Below are 19,318 nucleotides of genomic sequence, written 5' to 3'. Positions count from 1 at the left end.
CACAGGGGGTGATGTCCCAGGCACACTGGTGCTCTCACGGTGGCCTGTGGCCATGCATGGGGGACCTCATAACCAACACTCCCCATAGTCTCGTCATCCGCACACCTGAGGTCATGTCCCCCACACCTGAGGTCATGTCCCCCACACCTGAGGTCATGTCCCCCACACCTGAGGTCATGTCCCCCACACCTGAGGTCATGTCCCCCACACCTGAGGTCATGTCCCCCACACCTGAGGTCATGTCCCCCACACCTGAGGTCATGTCCCCCACACCTGAGGTCATGTCCCCCACACCTGAGGTCATGTCCCCCACACCTGAGGTCATGTCCCCCACACCTGAGGTCATGTCCCCCACACCTGAGGTCATGTCCCCCACACCTGAGGTCATGTCCCCCACACCTGAGGTCATGTCCCCCACACCTGAGGTCATGTCCCCCACACCTGAGGTCATGTCCCCCACACCTGAGGTCATGTCCCCCACACCTGAGGTCATGTCCCCCACACCTGAGGTCATGTCCCCCACACCTGAGGTCATGTCCCCCACACCTGAGGTCATGTCCCCCACACCTGAGGTCATGTCCCCCACACCTGAGGTCATGTCCCCCACACCTGAGGTCATGTCCCCCACACCTGAGGTCATGTCCCCCACACCTGAGGTCATGTCCCCCACACCTGAGGTCATGTCCCCCACACCTGAGGTCATGTCCCCCACACCTGGGGAGCAGAATGCAGAGCGGGGAGGATGGCCGGTGAGGCTCAATTCCCGGCTCGGCTGACTTGGCTCAGAGCATCCCTACCAGCCCTGCCTCTGCGTGCCACATCGCCATGGCACCCGTATCTTCCACCTTCCACTGAGAACAGGAGCCGTCTGTGGCCAAACACCCTACTGGGCACAGAAGAACCCTCCACAACAAAAAGGATCCGAGAACGTTGAGAATTCCTGTTCTCTAAACCTCCACCCTCTCTCCTACCCTCCGCCCAGACCAAACTATTAAACCAAGAGAGAGCATCCGGCTACACCGGTGACATGGCCTGGTGTGGACAGGGACATTTCCTTTAGAGATTTCCATTTCGTTGTGGCGTTTCATAGGACACTTCTCTGACGTGGGCCCAGCACCAGGCAACTGAAGCCCAAGCCATGGTGGTCACCACCGAATGACACACGGGAACAGGGCTTTGAGGCACGCCCCACTGGCTGCCCACTTCCGAGCTTCCCAGTGAGAGGGAAGAACCGATGAGGGAGCTCAGGAAGCCGGCACGGAGCAGCAGGAATCAGAAGAGAAATTACCCAGAGGTCTGTAGACAGATGACACTGAGGTGTGTGTGGCCAAGGACTAGGCAGAGAAAGACCTGCCCAGCCTTTGGGGAATCAGACCAGCCGCCTGAGATGCCACCTGTCACAGGGGAGCTCAGTGGTGGCTGGTTCCGAGAACGTGCCGAACCTCCTGCTCAAGAGTGCTCAGAGCAGCTAACGCTGGACGGTCAGTGAGACAGAAAAACAGGCCTTACCGGGGGTGCTGATGGCGGGGGAGGGGGAGGCGCTCCCAGAGGCGGGGGAGGTGGAGGCAGAGGAGGAGGAGGAGGTGGAGGTGGCGGTGGCACTGGCATATGTCACGGCGTTGGTGTCTCTTGCCTGTGAACGGTCCCAAGAGAATGGTTTCTGCTCTGAAAAGGAGAGAGGAGAGTGTTAAGTGTGAATGTCTTTATTCATGCACAGGTAATTCATGTCACGCAGACATAGGGATATTATGGGCTCTTTCTTCCTTCCTGTCTCTCTTCCTCTCAATAAATACTGTCTATTGTGCGGCAGGCATTGTGCCAAGTGCTGGAGACTGAAAGAGCAGCCAGATTCTGGAGAGAACTGGGTGACGGAACCGATAAAATGCAGCTATTTCTGTATCGAAATTAATAGAACACATAAATAGCAACCCCTCATCCCATGATCTTTCCAAATAACTGACTTCTGCCTCCTTCGCATTACGCTTTTATCGTTTCTGACGCATTTAAAAAATTATTCCGTGCATGTTCCCCGCTCCCCGAGCAGAGCACACGAAATGCAGTGTAACCTTTTCTGCAGGTCGCGGGCGCCACGTTCCTCATGGTGCCAGCCCCGAGCAGGGCCCTAAAGGGCATCCGTCACTCTCCTGCTCCCGCCTCTCCCCGCAGCTCTTCCTGTATCATGTCCCCCCGTGGCTTCCATACAATCGTCTGGATGGGGGCACGACCCTTCTCTGCAAAAGCGTCATATCTGGTTTGCTACACTGAGGGCTTCCTGTCCCCATTCTGCAAACACAGTTGTGTTCAAAACAGTTCATATTGTAGGACACCTGGGCTCCTATAAATGTGTGTGTGTGTGTGTGCATGTGTGTGCCGTGTGCATGTGTGTGTGTGTGTGTGCGCGCACGCGCGCACATGTGTGAATCCATATCAAGGCACGTTGCAAAGGCTTAAAACCTACCTAAAGTCCCACAGTTTACAGGAAGGAGGAAAACTTATGTGAGACTCTAAACACAATTAAAGCAGAACAGAAATAAACATCAGACCTGCACAGGGATCAATTTGTGTTGTGTGGTGTGTGTTTCTGTTTGTTTTGTTTTTGTCTCGTTAGTCACTGGAAGGTCAGAACAAGACTGTGCCTGCTTCTTCAGCTTTTAAACACGTATTATTCCGGGCTAATATTTTTATCTCCCAGCAGCAAAGAGCAGTTATGTAACACGGTACCTGATTCTTAGCAGGGTCTACTGTTTTGCTTACGTAACACATGTTAGTTCTGTCTGGCTGCTATGTGATAGGCTGGTCACATGCATTCCCACGATAGTATTCTAAGGTCAGAACCACCTTGTTTTCAGCAGGGGTAAGCCTCCCCTAACATTGTACAAAATTGAAAAAATGTATGTGAACGTTCACCTTTCCTTTGTGGAAAAAGCCCATGATAGTTTCATAAGAGTTTCAAAGATGTGCATGAACTGATCATTATGGGAGCCAAAGTTTTCATAGGAGGTATCCCCCCCCCCCCCCCCCCCGAATTCCTAAAGCTGGATAATTACTGTGCCCCTGCCTCTTCCCGCGACAGTAACATCAGGACAGAAAGCCCGGAGAAACAATACTCATCCGAGTCCACAACATAAGACGACAGTGAACCTGGGCAGAGATCCCGGAGGGCAGCAGGGACTTCTTCCTGGTGGCGTCGGTGACGCTTTAGTTCACCACCTGACACGTTCATTAACATAGGGCCAGACCAAGCCGGCATTTTACTGGCTGAACACTGGAGCACGTTGGACGTTGAGTCCACAATTTAGTTGGAACAAAAATAAGTGATCCGTTATTTGTATCTTAACCCTTTCTTTCATAGAAGGCACTGCGCGCATTCTTTATGTGACTCTTCATTCTGCGCCAAAAATAACTGCAGCCAACAGTGATAGTAGGTATTGAAAGGCTGGCGGAAGTATTAGTAGAAAAAGAGAAAATATGCAGAGAGGTCTCATTATATGAGGATTCCTGACCTGCTTCCCCTGGTGATGAACTGGAAAGAGATGAAAAGAGGAACTTGGAAAAGGTAACTGTTTCTTACCTGAGCGTTTCGCCATTTATCTAAGGGAAAATGGCCATAGGCAGTCACCTTAGGGAGGGCTGTGGCTGGGCTGTTCACGGAACCCCGGGGCACCCAGCTAGGTACCATTTCCCAGCCTCCTTTGCGGTTCATTATGACCATATGACTGGCTCTGGCCAATAGGAAGAAGGCAGAAGTGATGTGCTCCACCTGTAGGCTGGTCCATAAAGACCTACCTACAACTCTCTCTTTCCCCATCCAAAAGATGTCAGAGTCTGGGTTCCCGACTCACCTTTTAACACCTGATTAGACGTTACATACCTAAAAAAATAAACTTCTGTGTTAAGCTGCAGTTTGAAGATAATTTGTTATAGCCACTCATTTTTCACCTGCCTAACACAGGAAATAGATGACAGCGAATTCTCATCATTTGCGGTAGGTATGTTTTATCAAGTTGCCAGGATCTCCGAGTGAACAAACCCCGAACCACTGCTCCTAGGAGGTACACAGGGCTAGGTTCCCGTGGACAACTGGTTACAAGATTTTTGTCACCGCATTAATATGTAATCTTGTCCCACGTGTGTTCCTGCTTCAAGACACCTTATAGAGAGGCGTATGCTGTTGTTACGTGCACATTCATGCCAACAGCACGGTCCCTCGTGATGGAAGGAAGCTGATCTCATACACACACTGTCTCCATCAGGCACACCTCAGCCTCCCTCCACGCAAAGAACCCTGGGCAGAACCTGGACGTTACCCTTGGAGGGCCATTAAAACAGGGCAACCGCCGCAATAACACCCACCTGTGGAAAGCGTGGCCCTGCCCAGGATGTGAACAGACACTAGTTCACAGCACAGGAGCCGCCACAAGGAGGCGGGGGTCAGTCACGGGGTGGGACCTCAGCTGCCACGCCTGCATCGGGGCACTCAAGCGTCCCCCCACTTTGCACACATCTCCCAATGACCGTGAAGGCGCCTGTGAGGACTGACTTCGAGGTGACAAGTACAGTTTAGCAAGTGGGTGATGAGCGAACTAAGGAGCCCGTGAATGATGGCATCGACTGTGGAATTCTGGAACCGCTCCGTGTGGTCAGCACTGGGCCAGGCGCCGAGAGTCCACTGATCTGGTGAACCCTCCCAGCAGCTCCATGGAGACGCCGACATTTCCAGGGAGAAATCACACAACACATGGGGCTCCTACTAACCTTCAGAAGGTGCCTTCGAGCTGGGTGAACGCCCTCGCCCTCCTGATTCCCAAACCTCATTTCTTTGCTTTGCTGACCTGGTGTCATTCAAAGCCATCTCACTTCTCTGCTTTCATTTTGCAAGGATTTAAAAATTGTGTCGAGACCCTCTAGTGACAGGGACCTCATCCAGGTGAGTCTAATTCTGTCCCTCACTTCCCCTAAGCCCGTGGTCCGCAAACTGCGGCTCCGGAGCCACATGCGGCTCTTTGGCCCCTTGAGTGTGGCTCTTCCACAAAATACCACGGCCTGGGCGAGTCTATTTTGAAGAAGTGGCATTAGAAGCAGTTTAAGTTTAAAAAAATTGGCTCTCAAAAGAAATTTCAATCGTTGTCCTGTTGGTATTTGGCTCTGTTGGCTAATGAGTTTGCCGACCACTGCCCTAAGCCAAGCATCCTTGCTGCCTACCTCATCTATCCTCAGAAATCTGAGGATGGTGAGGTACCACGGGCCTTCCGTCTTGCTGAAATCACAGGAATGGCTTTTCAAACGCTAAGATGAAAGGGTGTCTTTATGTGCGGCACTTGATGGCTGCGAAGGCTCTTTCCTGACAGGGATAATAATTAAGCAATTACGGAGTTCACACCTGACAGTCTGGAAGCGTGCGGAGTGCCAGGAAGTCGCAGGCTCTCCCATGCAGACTCTGATTCATTGGGACTGAGGTGGGGCCGGAGATCTTGCATTTTGGACAATCTCCCAGGCTGGTCTGGGGACCACAGTGAGTAGCTTTAGGAGATTGAAGCACGTAAGAAAGACACAGTCTCCACCCCAGAGTCAGAATCATTTTTTGGCAGAGAAGGGGACTTGGAATTTACTAGGGTCACCAGCACCCCTGCCTCCCACATTCAGCATTCCTGGGCCACACATGCCACCCCTTTTGGAGCCTGGGGCTCCGAGTCCTCCCCAGCAGGCGGCCAGCAGAGGGATGGGGCCTGAGCGCAGTCCAGGGCCCTTGAGGCAGCTGCATGAAAAGGCCCCCGTGATGCACCTCCTGCCATCAGATGCTAAGAATGTGACCACATTGCCACATCCTCAGGGGTCCCCAATGGCCTACAAATGAGACCTCCTCAGGGGTCCCCAAATGTCCCACAGATCAGAATCTTTGGAGGTGTCTTATCAAGTGACTGTTTTGCCCCACAGAGTTTGGAACAACCTGTTCAGAACACCTGGCAGATGGAACTCTGCCGCACACAGTCAGAATTACATCCTTTCCCGAGCAGACCCCTCCCATGGGCTCACTGAATGTCAGCAGACTGGACCCGGGACACTGGCACGCTGTGCTTGCTTGGCACTGAGACACGGAGTGGAAGGGAAACCCAGCAGAGTGTCCACTCCCCTCTCACCTCGGTGACCCAAGAATGTCTGACGCCTGAGAAACACCAGCTGGACAATAGCCCCTGAGGCAGCATCTGCTCAGCTCTAACCAGATATTACAGATAATCATCTGCTGAAATGCCCAAAGGATTGTCTACGTGAGTTCTGAAAGGAAGACGAACTTTAACCACACTCTAATATGTAAGTCACACCTACAATGAATTCATAAATTAGCTTCTTAAAATGAGATTTTTATTGAAATGCAAATTTGTTCCCAGATTATTCATTGAATTCATTATAATATTTGAACAGTATTTGGTGAAGGGAAAATTGGAGATATTGATAGTATTTATCATTAACTCGCATATTTATATTATGGCTAAATGCCATAAAAATCATATGAGTCCCAAGGGAGGAAGGAGAAAATAATGCTTTCCTGTCATTTACTGTTAACATTTTTTGCTGCCTTTGTATTAGCTAAAATAAGAACGAGGCTTATTAAAAATACATGATATTCATTATACACTTATAAGTAAGCTTCATTTTATATAACAGCTATGCTTCTGAAAAAATGGCATCTCTAATTTTAACATATACTCCTGTCAAGACTCTTTATGCAGTCAGGTTCTAACCTTATCCTCCATCCTATCCTCTGCCCACATGCACCTGTGCCATTTCCTTACATACCTTTTCTTTTTAAAATATATTTTATTGATTTTTTATGGAGAGGAAAGGAGAGGGATAGAGAGTTAGAAACGTCGATGAGAGATTAACATCTATTCAGTTGCTTCCTGCACCCCCCCCACCGGGGATGTGCCTGCAACTGAGGTACATGCCCTTGACTGGAATCGAACCTGGGACCCTTCAGTCCACAGGCTGACGTTCTATCCACTAAGCCACACCCGCCAGGGCCATACCTTTCCTTCCTATCTCTATGCCTTTGTCAGTGCCATTCAGGCGGAGTGTGATGGTCTTCACCGCCTGGAACGTTCCTCCTGACCCGTTAGAACGTGCCCAGGCACCAGCTTCTCTGCACAGACACATGTGCATAAAATGTCCCTGGAAGAATGTATGACCTGGTCTGAGAGTTTGATGTGAGAAAGGCTTGCCTTGAACCATATATCCTTTTGACACTTCTGTAAGTATGTTTCACTTGCGTTACTACTTATTTGAAAAATGAATTTAAAAAATAAAAGTTCTGCATTGCCTTCTTGGGATTAGTGTGAAGCATTAAAAAAAAAAAAATGCTTTGCACTATCCGATGAGACATCTCTACATCTAAAAGGTAAATACAGATGAATAAGGAAAAACATAAATTTGTCTTGACCATCAGGTCCGGTGACCAGCTGCTGGGTCCATAAAGAACAGCCCTGAGGGCAGCCCTGGGCCTTGCTAAGCTGGCCCTGCACAGGCCTGCCCCTGCCCCCTGCCCCCTGGGCAGCTGAAATCACCCCTAGAGCTGCCCACAACGGTCAGAGATGACTGACCACGCAGGCTCAGAAAATCAGCCAGGAGTAGACTAACAGAATTATCTCAAACCAGTCCATAACACATCTGGTTTAATTCTTCTATTAATACATGTGTAATGCATTGCGAGGAACAGTTTTCAGACACGATTGTCCATCAGGCATGAATCATTTGTGAGCTGGTTCCAGCGGTAACTGATCCCTGTCATTCATTAAATGCGAGAACACAGGCAAGCACGGTGGTGGGGGTGGGGAGGGGTGGGTGTGGGTCTGAAATAATTGGTGACTTTCTTTCAGCAGCCACAGACTACTGCACTCCTAGATCTTACGGACAGGGATCCTGACTATCATCCTTTTCAGGCAAATATAATGTATGTGGACAATATCAACATGACCACGCTTTTGTACGGCTCACTTCAAACACACAGAGCATCTAGGAGTGCAGGAAGACAACGCCAGGCCCGAACCCAGGTCCCCTGTGGCCTCTGTCTAGAAGCCTGCAGGTGAATCTCTAAAACCTCAGGCGATACACATTTGGGTGGGGGGTGGAGGGGGGTGGGGAAAGTCCTGCAGAAGCTGTTAGACTGTGAAAAAATTCATTTTAAATTTAGGAAAAATGTTTGCCCTCTTGTCTTGTTTTAAGCAGCTATCTTACCTATTTCTTTTGCTTGTTTCATTTTCTTCTCTTCTCTTCCCTATTTCTGAAGCTGCTTTATTTTTCCTCTGATTTTATGGAGAGCGGCATGATACAAAAATATTTTATTCAAAAGTTTAAAAGGGTGTTGGGGACAATGGCTTTAAGGGATGCTAGAGGTTTAAAATCTAATTAATAGGCAGTTGTACCATATGAGGGGGGAAATGTCCCCTGCTATTAGGGTATAATAATTTATTTCAGACACATAGCAAAGGGGTCAATGCCATTTTTTGACTATAAGTTTAATTGATGTCTTAACACTGACATACATGGGGAGTGCTATGTTAAATAAACAAACCAACAGATCGCATGGACTAAGTGCATCATCACTCTGATTGTTATTTACAGAATTATTTTTCATCCCCAAACACAACTCTGCACAGTAGATGTTATTACCCCCATTTACAGACAAAGAAACAAAGGCTCAAAGATGTAAACTAATCCACCCAAGATCAAATAGTCAGGACATCACAAAACCGTACCCAACCTAAGTGAGTTGACTTCAAGCCTGTGCACTTCCCACTACTCCACCCAGCCTCTGACAAGCACAGCGGACTCTGCCTAGTCAGTGCATTGAAGTCCATATTTACTGAGCTTCTTCTCTATATTAGACACTATGCCAGCCACTCAGTGACACCATGAACACGGGTTGCAGGAATCAATATGTATTTGGAGAATGCATAAGTCTACAGACACATGGCTTCTATTCACAAACAATAATCCATAATCTAATTGAAAGTTACTATGCACTGGACACTATTCTAGAAAAAGTCATAAAAGGGGGGGGGGGAAAAGAGAAGTAACAATAAAGCAATATGGTACACAAAAGGACAAAATCAGTTCCAATGTATCAGTAATCACAATCACGGTAAACCAATTACTAAATTCCCCCGCTAAAGGACAAAGATGCTCAAACTGCTTTCTATTTTATTTTATTTTATTGATATTTTACAGAGAGGAAGAGAGAGAGATAGAGAGCTAGAAATGTCGATGAGAGAGAAATATCGACCAGCTGCCTCTTGCACACCCGCTACCGGGGATGTGCCCACAACCAATGTACATGCCCTTGACCGGAATCGAACCTGGGACCTTTCAGTCCGCAGACCGAAGCTCTACCACTTAGTCAAACCGGTTTCGGCTCAAACTGCTTTCTAAAATCAGCTACGTCTTCTTTATAAGGGACACAGCTAAAACGAAAGGATGTTTGAAATTCTGAAAGTAAAAGGAGGAAAACACGTTAGACACCGAACACGGGTGCAGAACCCTCATACATGGCTGGTGAGCTGCGAATGGCGCAGCCGCTTTGGGGAGGTCTGGAAGTTCTTTGAAAAGTCCAACAGTTCTCACTGGCCCCAGCAATGCCACTCAGAGAAATGAAAACACACCCCACATGACAGCTTAGGCTCGAGTGTTTATAGTAGCACTTTTCTCATAAAAGCCCAAAGCTAGAAGCAACCCAGATGTCCATCAACTTACGAGCAGATAAACAAATTGCAGTGTGACCAGGCCACGAAATACCACTCAGCAATAAAGAGGAATGAAGTGCTGATACACGCTATCCCATGGATAAACCCTCCCCCCCCCCAAAAAAAAAAAAATATTGGGCTAAGTGAAAAGGCCAGTCACAAAAGGCCACATACTATACAAGCCCATTTACGTAAGATGTCCAGAACAGGTGAATCCCTAGAAATAAACGGTAGATGAGGGTTGGCAGGGCTGAGGGGCGATGGGAAGGGATTGTTAATGGACTTATTTTTTGGGTGATGAAAATGTTCTGGAATTAAATGACAGTGTAGTTGTGTGACTCGGAATATCTAAATAGCCACTAAATTGTATACTTGAAAAGAGTGAATGTTAGGGTATGTGAATTTTATCTCAGTAAGGCTGTTATTTAAAAAACAAACAAACAGGTACAGCATGATTAACATTAGGTAAAACAGAATCCAGGACACAAATATATTAATAGAAATAGAAAATGCTGCCCTAACTGGTTTGGCTCAGTGGACAGAGCGTCGGACTGCGGACTGAAGGGTCCCAGGTTCAATTCCGGTCAGGGACATGTACCTTGGTTGCAGGCACATCCCCAGTAGGGGGTGTGCAGGAGGCAGCTGATCGATGTTTCTCTCTCATCAATGTTTCTAACTCTCTAACCCTTTCCCTTACTTTCTATAAAAAAAAAAATCAATAGATTAAAATAGAAAAAGAAATATCAAATGCTTTGGAAACATGCATTAAAATCTACTTAGTTGCTTCCGTAGATGATGGACAAGCAAAAAGCATAGCAGACCTCTGAGTCAGGCCTTCCGTGGCTGAAGGGAGCGGGGAGGGTACGCGCAGAACTTTGCTGTGTGCGCACGTGTGGCAACCAGTGGCGGCGAGCATGCACTCACAGGGCCAGGCTGCCAAGGGGTTCGAGCTTTATTTTGTAAGCCTTTATAAAAAAGGAAAGATGTTCGACATTTCTATTTTATCTATTACTATTAATTTTATTTTAGATATTCCTGTTTTTAAAAGCAGCACTGCAGGGGCCATGTGTGGAAAATAAATTATGGGAGAAGAAGCAACGGATAGAATAGGTAGGCTGGAAGATGGACATTTATTTGAATTAGAGCAGGCAATGGGACTGTGCCAAGAGGGATATGCGCTTGGATGCTGGGATAGGGGAGGAGGAGGGGCTCAGGCTGACCCCCAGGCTCCTTGCCAAGACGAAGGAGTGGTAGGTGGAGAAGACAGGAGTGAGTGTGGGGGCAGGGGGGTGGGCAGGGAACGGTCAGTTTAACTGGAAGCATATGAAGTACTTTGGACAAATGGAAATTTAGAGCTGAAATTCAAGAAAGCAGGGCTGGTGATAGCAATTTAGGGATCTTGACATGAGGCAGTTGGGTGTGTTTTATTTTCTCATGCTCATTGTATGAAGAACTGGCAAGTACGACATTTTAAAATTCATTTTACATTACGGAGTCACCTGTACGTTCGAATGAAGCCAGTCGGGTGTCTGATACTGCTGATTGCCGCTCAGTAACCATCCCCTCTCCTTCCTCATCGCAGAAGCCCTCATTTGAGAGGGGGCTGGCGTGGCAATTGCAGTTTGCTCAGCTAAAACTATGTGATTTCTCAGACTGTCATGCACGTAGGGTAACCCTGTGACATCACTCCGGCCAATGAGATGCAGGAGGAAGTCCCTGAGATGTAGGTGGGAGGGCACTACTTGCTGAGCGAAACAGCACAGCACGCCTCCCTCATGGAAGGGCCTCGCTCTGGGCTGCTGGCCCTTTCCTCTGCCCCCTGCCTGTCCAGCGATGCAGGCCCAGCAATGCAGCAGCCACGTGTGGCCAGGAGGCACCCAGACTGAGGATGAGGCCCCAGGCCCAGGGGATGCAGAGAGGCCGATTCTCCGATGGCACAGGTCAGCTCCCGCATCGGCCTGGACTGCCTTTCCTGGAAGGCCATTCCCCAACACAAATCAACTTGCACCTGTTTCAGCCGGATTCTGAGGTGTGTATTTTTTCTTTTTTGGCCGCTAAATGCAATCCTGATACAGTATATTCGTTGGATATAGACAACATATCCAATCGTTAGTACATGTGTACTACCAATAACCATTATTTTAGTTGCTTTAAAAAAAAGTTTAAAAATAAAATATTATTTATTCTCACTACAAAGAATTACTGAAAGCAATAAGGGGCTCAAAGATAGTAGAGAGCACTGGAATCTTCTTTTCCCAGACTGCAGCCAAAGGGGGATCAGGGGACCACCAGGCATAAGAAAACTCACCCCCACACACTCATCTACGACCGAGCACATGCATGGCAGGCACCCCTCGCCCTGTGGGCCAGGTGAACGGATCCGGCTCGCGTAGACGGCCGCAGCCAGAACAAACGTTCTTCACATGGACTTGTTCACCTGACTCTCCCAAGAATGATAACCTCTGGAGAAAGAGTCTGTCTTCTCTCCCAGGGACGCTGTCAAACAGGAAAAGGCACGACCTTGAGCCACAGACCTCTGGCCCTTCGCAGAGAGCTCTCCCTGGCTGTGCTCCGGGATTATGTCTCCGGTCCGGCAGTCAGTAACATTCTAGGAAAGCCTGATTGCTGCCTTCTTCCACAAAGCTCCCATTGTCGCCTTGGCAAGGGCCGAGCCAGAGGCTTAGATCCCTATGGCAACACAGGCTGTTTCGAAGATCCCCCAGGAGAAAGGTATTCCAGTTTTCAGGATCAGGAAAAGCTGGGTAACTGATCTCTTTTTCTCTCTCCGGTCACCGTGGGTCGGGTAACAACTGTTTGTGTTTTTCTCTTTGTTTTGGCTCCTGGGAAGCTCGGACCAATTTTTTAATCCCATCTCTAGAAACTACAGTAGACCTTCCAGTAAACTCATCTCTAGAAAGTACCTACACCTTATGAAACAGTCTTGTTCTCTAAAACAGCTCTGATTTCATCTCATTTTCTAGTCCATGTGTTCTCTCAAGGATGAATTTAGTGTTGTTTACTACCTATTTTTATAAGCTTCTCAAATGCTTTATGGACCAATGTAAGGCAAGCAATTTTTAAAAGTATCAGGTAATACTAATAATAAAAAGTAATTACTAACTTATTGAACATTGCTATGAATGAGGCACCGTCACAGTACTGGACTTACCTTAATTTATTTGCCCTAAATATGAGATAAGTACTCTGATGATGATGCCCATTTTACAAATGGGAAAAGTGAGTCACAGAGCAGTTAAGTCATTTGCTCACAATCATACAACAAATAAGTGATGAAAGCAAGATTCGGGTTTTTTGAATTATGAGTCATACACAAGAAGAAACAATATTTAATTTCTAAATGAAGCAGAGGCCTTCTGATTTTATAGGCTGAGCTCAGCAAGTTTCCTTCATAACGAGATATATATTATACATCTTGTCCATACAATGATGCCTGATCAGCTATATCAACAGAAGGCAATGAGACAATAAAAGTCAAAAGGACAAATAATAAAAAAGCAGTTGGCTTGTTATCTTGGATCATAAAGATATTCTTTCCTTCCCTCACCCAGTCAGTCCCCATCACGGCCAGGCCCGCTGCAGGGTCGGGAGCAGAGGGGAGGTGGGCCCAGAGCCTGCCCTCCGGGAGCTCAGGTGCAATAAGGGCGCGGCAGGCAGGTACAGGGCATGCGGGGCTAGGAGTGGGATGACGGCAGACCACACAGGGAGTGACGTGATCGTTCTGAGGAACTCTGAGACTCTCTGTCCCAACTGATAACGGGAACAAGAATGTTAGGGCTGCTGGATGATTTCATACAGATGAAGCTCTTAGCCTGGCCCATCACATGAAGGGTTCCGTATGTGTGAGCCTTTACTCTTCAGGCACAGTGGATGGCAGCCTGCTCAGACACACACATGCACTCACACGCACACATACTCAGACATACACGTGCACTCACATGCACACATGTCCTCAGAAGCTCAAGAGCAGAGGCTGGCTCCTGCCTCTTCCGACCTCCTCCCAGGAGCTGACTTACAGTCCACCGGGGGGCCTGGATGCCACCTTCTCAGAACCAGTGACTTGCCGGAATACAGCTCCCACCCAGAACGAATATTCCTTCAAGATCTACTTGAAAACCTTCCTCCACAGCCTGGCCCTGTGACTCTCCGGGGTGCTCCTGCCACATCCGCTCCGTTTCACAGTGTCTCTTTGGCACGTCCACCCTGAGGCGCACGGTATGACTCCCCAGCCGCACGGGGGTCAGGTTCCCGCTTGAACAGGTCTAAGGAAAGACCCAACTAGAATTGCAAACTGGCTGAAGCCACTGAGCAGGCATGTGCTGCACCTGCTCGGCACCAGCTGGGAACCCCACGCCTCCTGGGTTTTGTGCCGCGGCTGAATCAAAAAGGAATTAATCATCGCCTCGCCAGCCCCAGCTCAGCCCGAAAAGAGTTCCCTCCCCGAGTCTGTTTTGTCATGCCGTCAGCGAAGTCAGTCAAACATCACGGTTCCCTGCTCAACATTCCGGCAGCCAGATGGCAGGAACGCTGTTGTGACGAGGCAAAACTCTCCTAAAGATAACTTGGTGACGCACCATCATGCCCGATGGCACTCGGCGGCGCCCATTCACCCAGAGGGACCTCTTCCGCTGCCCCACTTCGTCCCGGTTCTTCAAACCGAACGTCGTCGTTCCGAACACCCACCGCTGCCGCGGGGAACTGGCTGGTAAAACAGACACGTCCCTGCTTCTCTAGGCTCTGAATTGCGGGCAGAAGTAGATCACACACTAGGATGCATTTCTCTATAGATTTCCCTCTAGGTACTGTGTTACCGATCCCTAAAGTTTAAATATTTCTGCACCAGATTTCCTGGGTATTCATAACAGCATTTGCTAGAAAACAAGTTTCCTTCCCTCTGCTGAGTCAAGTTTGTCGGTTTTTTTTTTTTTTAACTTAGCGTTGATGAACATATGGTTATAAATTCCAGACTGTAAGGAAGTTGACTGATCTTCCCTGGTGAAAACTCTATATGTTCTCTTCTAGAGTTAATTACATTTTTGGTTTCTGAGACCTTTTCTAGGTTATATTATGTATTCTCTCTCCCTCCCTCTCTCTCCCTCTCTCTCTCTCTCTCTCTCTCTCTCTCTCTCTCTCTCTCTCTCGTGTGTGTGTGTGTGTGTGTGTGTGTGTGTGACTTTAAAATCACAACCTGTACTAGATGGTTTCAGAACAATACATCTTTTAAGAAGAATGCTGCCAACTGGGCCAGCTGGCTTTCTCCTGCTCCTAAAACGGTATGTTCTTAGACACACTGCCTCCGTCCCTTCTGCTGCCGGCTAACTCCGGTCTGCGTGACACCATCTCACACTGGCAATTCTTTGAAAACAACGGAGACTCCTGGAAAGGAACAAAAAGGGGGCATGGCAGGGAGCCAGCCTCCACGTCTCCGTCACTCAGCTGTCACTCAGCCAGCTGTGCCCTGACTCAGGTGGCCCAAGTAGCCTGTTCATGGTTGCATGTATGGAATTCGGAGTCTGTGGCCCTAGCCCTACGGTCGGCAAACTGAGGCTCTGTTGACTAATGAGTTTGCCTACCTCTGGGATTGGGGCTTAATCACAAGGAACAACGACAGCCTATAATTATTGGAATCGAGAGTCTAGGTCAGTGGTCGGCAAACTCATTAGTCAACAGAGCAGCAAACACCGGTGGCTCGCGAGCTGCAGTTTGCCAATCACTGCCCTGGCCAGTTTTGCTCAGTGGATAGAGCGTGGGCCTGTGAACCAAAGGGTTTCGGGTTCGATTCAGGTTCAGGGCATGTACTTGGTTGCAGGCTCCTCCCCGGCTCCGGCCCTGGTCAGGTGCTTGTGCAAGAGACAACCAAACGATGTGTTTTCTCACATAGATATTTCTCTCCTTCCCTCTCTCTATTACTCTCCCTAAACATCAACGGAAAAATAGCCTCGGGTAAGGAGGAATAATAACAACAAGAGAATTTAAAGTCTGTGGACCCAGATTCTTACTCTGGCTCCTCTGAGCAAGGCATTTAACCTTACGACCCTTTATTTTCTCATCCGTAAAAAGCAACAATTGTGTCATATGAGGTGACGCATGTTAAGGCATTTGGTATATTTCCTTTCCTGTAAGTCCCCAAATTTCTTTTGCCCCCCCCCCCCCCCCCCCAGTCCTCTTATTTTTCCTGATTTGGAGTCTGTGGTTTTTAAATGTCTCTCTAAAATGCACTGGCTGGAAAGCGGCATTAAAATTTTATTTACTTTTTTATTGAGGTAACACTTAAGTGCACAAATCTCCAGGGAATAACCATACATTTTGATATGCGTGCCCCCGAGGGATGGCTGCTCAGGGGAGGGGCGCACTTTCCCAGCACCCCTGAAGCTCCCCTCCAGGTGGTCACCAGGCCTAAAGGCAACCCCTCTTCTAACCTCTATCACCTCCATTAGCTCTGCCTAAAGTTAAAGAAAAATAAAAAATAAAAAATCCAGGGAAGGCTGGTGGCCCGGTGATGGTGATAACCGCTACTGCTGACCAAAACATGTCCCTCCAACCCTTCTTCTGGGGAGATGCAGACCCTGAAAAGAAGGCGAGGGCACGGACTTTCTGAATCACACACGTCACGTGGGACGAGGCCCTCATTGTGCAGCCAAAGGTCTGCACGCGGCTGGGAGCTCACGTCCTGCTACAGAGTAACTTTCCTCCAAAGCACCCTCCCCGCTCCCTGCGCAGGACCGCTCTGGGGCGCAGCGCGCACCCGTCCCCACGCCGCCCGCCCGCAGCAGGCGCCCCACGCGGCTGGCACGCCGCGTCCAGAAGGCGCTGTTCCCGCGACAGGTGCCCACCTGCCCACGGGATCGGGGCTGGCTCCCCCCCCCCCCACCCACCGAGACCCGTAGAGCACCCCCCCAGGCCTGAGGAGTGTATGGGGGTGGAGGGGTATTCTCTGCCAACACTCCCCACCCCACTCCCCCAAAGGACTTGGAAGGCGATTCGTGGCCAGAACTGGGAGGCGAGTCCCAAGACCTGTGCTCCCGAGTGACCGTGGGCAAGTCACTTCCCAACTCCAGACCGGCTTCCTGCTTGGGGGCGGCTGCTGTACCCCAAACCCCCCCGAGTTGTGCAATCCCTGGATCTTCTCGGGGCAGCCCCCGCCCCGGCGAGACCCCAGCCTTTTGTTCTGGGGGTGACACTGGGAAGAGAGAGGGGAAGGGGGCTCCGGAGAGGGCCCGCCGGGCGGCCTGGGCGCTCGGGGCCGCTCCCCGGAGATCCGGGTCCGGGAGTAACCAGGCGAGCCCGCCGTGACCTCCCTCCTCCGCGGTCCCGTTACCCCGGCCGGCCGGAGGCTCCGGCAGCGGGTGGCAGCTCCGGGCAGCGCGGCGCCCCGACGATGACGGCCGCGGGCAAGGTCCCGGGACACGGCACGCGAGCCGCATCCCGGCCCCGCCCGGGTCACTCCGCTCCGGGACGGCCCGAGCGGCCGCCGCCACCGCCGGTCCCCCACCCTCATTCACGGATCCAGGCGTGCGCGGAGCCGCTACCTACCGCGGGGGCCGGGCAGGATTCGGGCTCCGGCCGCCGTTCCAGCTGCCGCCGCCGCCGCCAGGCTCCGGGCTCCGGGCTCCGGGCTCCGGGCTCCGCGCTCCGGGCTCCGGGCTCCGGGCTCCGGGCTCGGGGCTCCGCGCTCCGGGCTCCGCGCTCCGGGCTCCGGGCTCCGGGCTCCGCGCTCCCTACGCAGCGCCCAGCTCCCGGCGGCGCCGCTGCTGGGCCCGCTGCTCCCGGTGCTGCGCTCGGAGCGCCCGGCTCGCTCCCCGGCCGCTGGCTCTGGTGCTGCCCCCACCTGCTCCGCGCCGGGACGCCGGCCTCGCTCGGGCGCGGTGGGCGGGGTCTCCGGGGTTGGTGGGCGGGGTCTCCGGGATGGGGCGTGGTCTCCGGGGGCGGAGGGGCGGGTCCAGTCTCGGGGTGCGCCTAGGAGGGACAGAGACCTGAGCCTGAGCCCTGAGAGGGGGCATGGGACGGGCTGCGGGGCAGGAAACACGGGGCCCAGCGCCGTCACCCGGGGACACTGCCCTCCGTGGATTTATCCCTAAGCGTTCTGCACCCTTCCTATGCGCCGGGCGGTGTCATGAGAGGTGGGGGCCGCAGAGGACAAGGTCGCTCTGGCCCTGACGGAGCTCTGAATGCCACTGAACCGTACACTTCAGTGTAGTTAGAAGAGTACATGTTATGCTACGAATATTGCATCACAATAACAACAATAAAAAGATACAACCTTAGAGGGATTTGAAGGCATAGGGCAGTGGGCCCACCCTCCATAAAGGCTGCCCCCCGCCACAGGCTGGGTGGGTGCTGCCTGTCAGAATTCAGACGTGGGCCTTCAGTGCAAGGCTCTGCGCAGGGGAGGGACCGCCTCTCCTGCTGAGGGTACAGCTGAGAGGCATGGCATTCCATCCCTTAACATCAGGCGGGGAGACTCCTGCGGTTCCGGGGATGGTTCTGAAAGGGCTTCCTGAGCACCTGGGAACAGGCATCGCTAGCTAAACAGCAGCACCGTGGGAAGGGGCTAGTTCATGCAGCTGGACCCCATCAGGATGCCTCCAAAAACTCTCTAGTTCCAAACCCCCAAAAGGTCAAGATCTACCTCCTTCACCCCAGAGTGAGAAGAGAAAAAGGCTGAGGCCGATGGAGAACACAGGACTGTATTGAGCAGGCAGGGACAGAGGAGCCGACCCAGGAAGGAGGTGGGAGAGAAGGAAGGAGAGGGAGAGGAGCCTGGAGAGAGAGGGCTGCTCAACAGTGTCAGCTGCAGGCAGGTCCCGCCGTCCCTGTGGTCAGTGCAGGAGGCCTGGCGAAGCCTCAGCCTCGTGGGCTGAAGTAAGGACAGGGGCTGAGGGAGTGGAGACCATACTTTGAATGTGCATTATTTTTTTCAAAACCCCCGACCGAGAAAAGATAGATAGAATCATGTCTAGAAGAAGACAAAGAGTCAATGTGAGCATAAATAAGTAATCTTTTCTGTTAAAAAAAAAAACAAAAACAAGTTTAGACAGCTGCCATTTTGGACTGCATGACTTGGCAGCCCCATGTTGGCCTCATGGCTTACAGTTCCCCTGGGGGCCACCTTCTTGAAACAGCAAAGGCCAATCCCTCCCTTTGGATTAGCCAATCACAAAAGACTGTGCGCCTGAGCTCCAATGAAGTGCAAAGGACAAGTCATGTGCATCAGGGATTATAAACCAGAGCAGACAGTCTGCTCGGTGTGCATGTGCTTCCAGACCATGTGTGCGCACCCTTCTACGTAGAAGTAAAGATATTTGCCTTGCTGCCTGGCTCCCGAGTATGTTTGTGTTCTACCAGGACCCCTGATGGGGCGTTCGCCTTATTTCTAACAGTCAAGGAAGGGTAGAGACCCTACCGTGTTGAAGGTTAAGAGAAAAGAGCCAGCGGAAGAAAGGGTTTCAAGATTTAGGACATTGAGGGAGTTGGAAGTGCAGTAAGGAATTCTCTGAAATGCCCCTTAGACCTGTTCTTTGAGACACTGACAAGGGGTTTGCTGAACAATGTTTTGCAGTCTCAAA

The 19,318-nt window shown here is 50.6% G+C and overlaps 1 protein-coding gene across 1 annotated transcript in view; it reads right to left on the bottom strand.

The window, feature by feature from the left end:
* Window positions 1–17,618, bottom strand: part of WIPF3 (WAS/WASL interacting protein family member 3) — a 49,538-nt gene extending 31,920 nt beyond the window's left edge. Inside the window, exons 1-2 of the mRNA XM_084896897.1 lie at window positions 17,286–17,618; window positions 1,510–1,665 (exon numbers count right to left, since the gene is read on the bottom strand). Of these exons, the coding sequence (XP_084753023.1) occupies window positions 1,510–1,608 (99 nt within the window). The 5' untranslated portion in view covers window positions 1,609–1,665; window positions 17,286–17,618. The remainder of the gene's footprint in view (window positions 1–1,509; window positions 1,666–17,285) is intronic.
* Between the last annotated feature and the right edge of the window lie 1,700 nt (window positions 17,619–19,318).

The sequence above is a fragment of the Pipistrellus hanaki genome (genome assembly GCF_964339955.1).
Source record: "Pipistrellus hanaki genome assembly, chromosome: 10".
Taxonomy (NCBI): Eukaryota; Metazoa; Chordata; class Mammalia; order Chiroptera; family Vespertilionidae; genus Pipistrellus; species Pipistrellus hanaki.
Note: the sequence above shows the minus strand (reverse complement) of the source record. Positions and strands in the feature narration are given on the sequence as shown.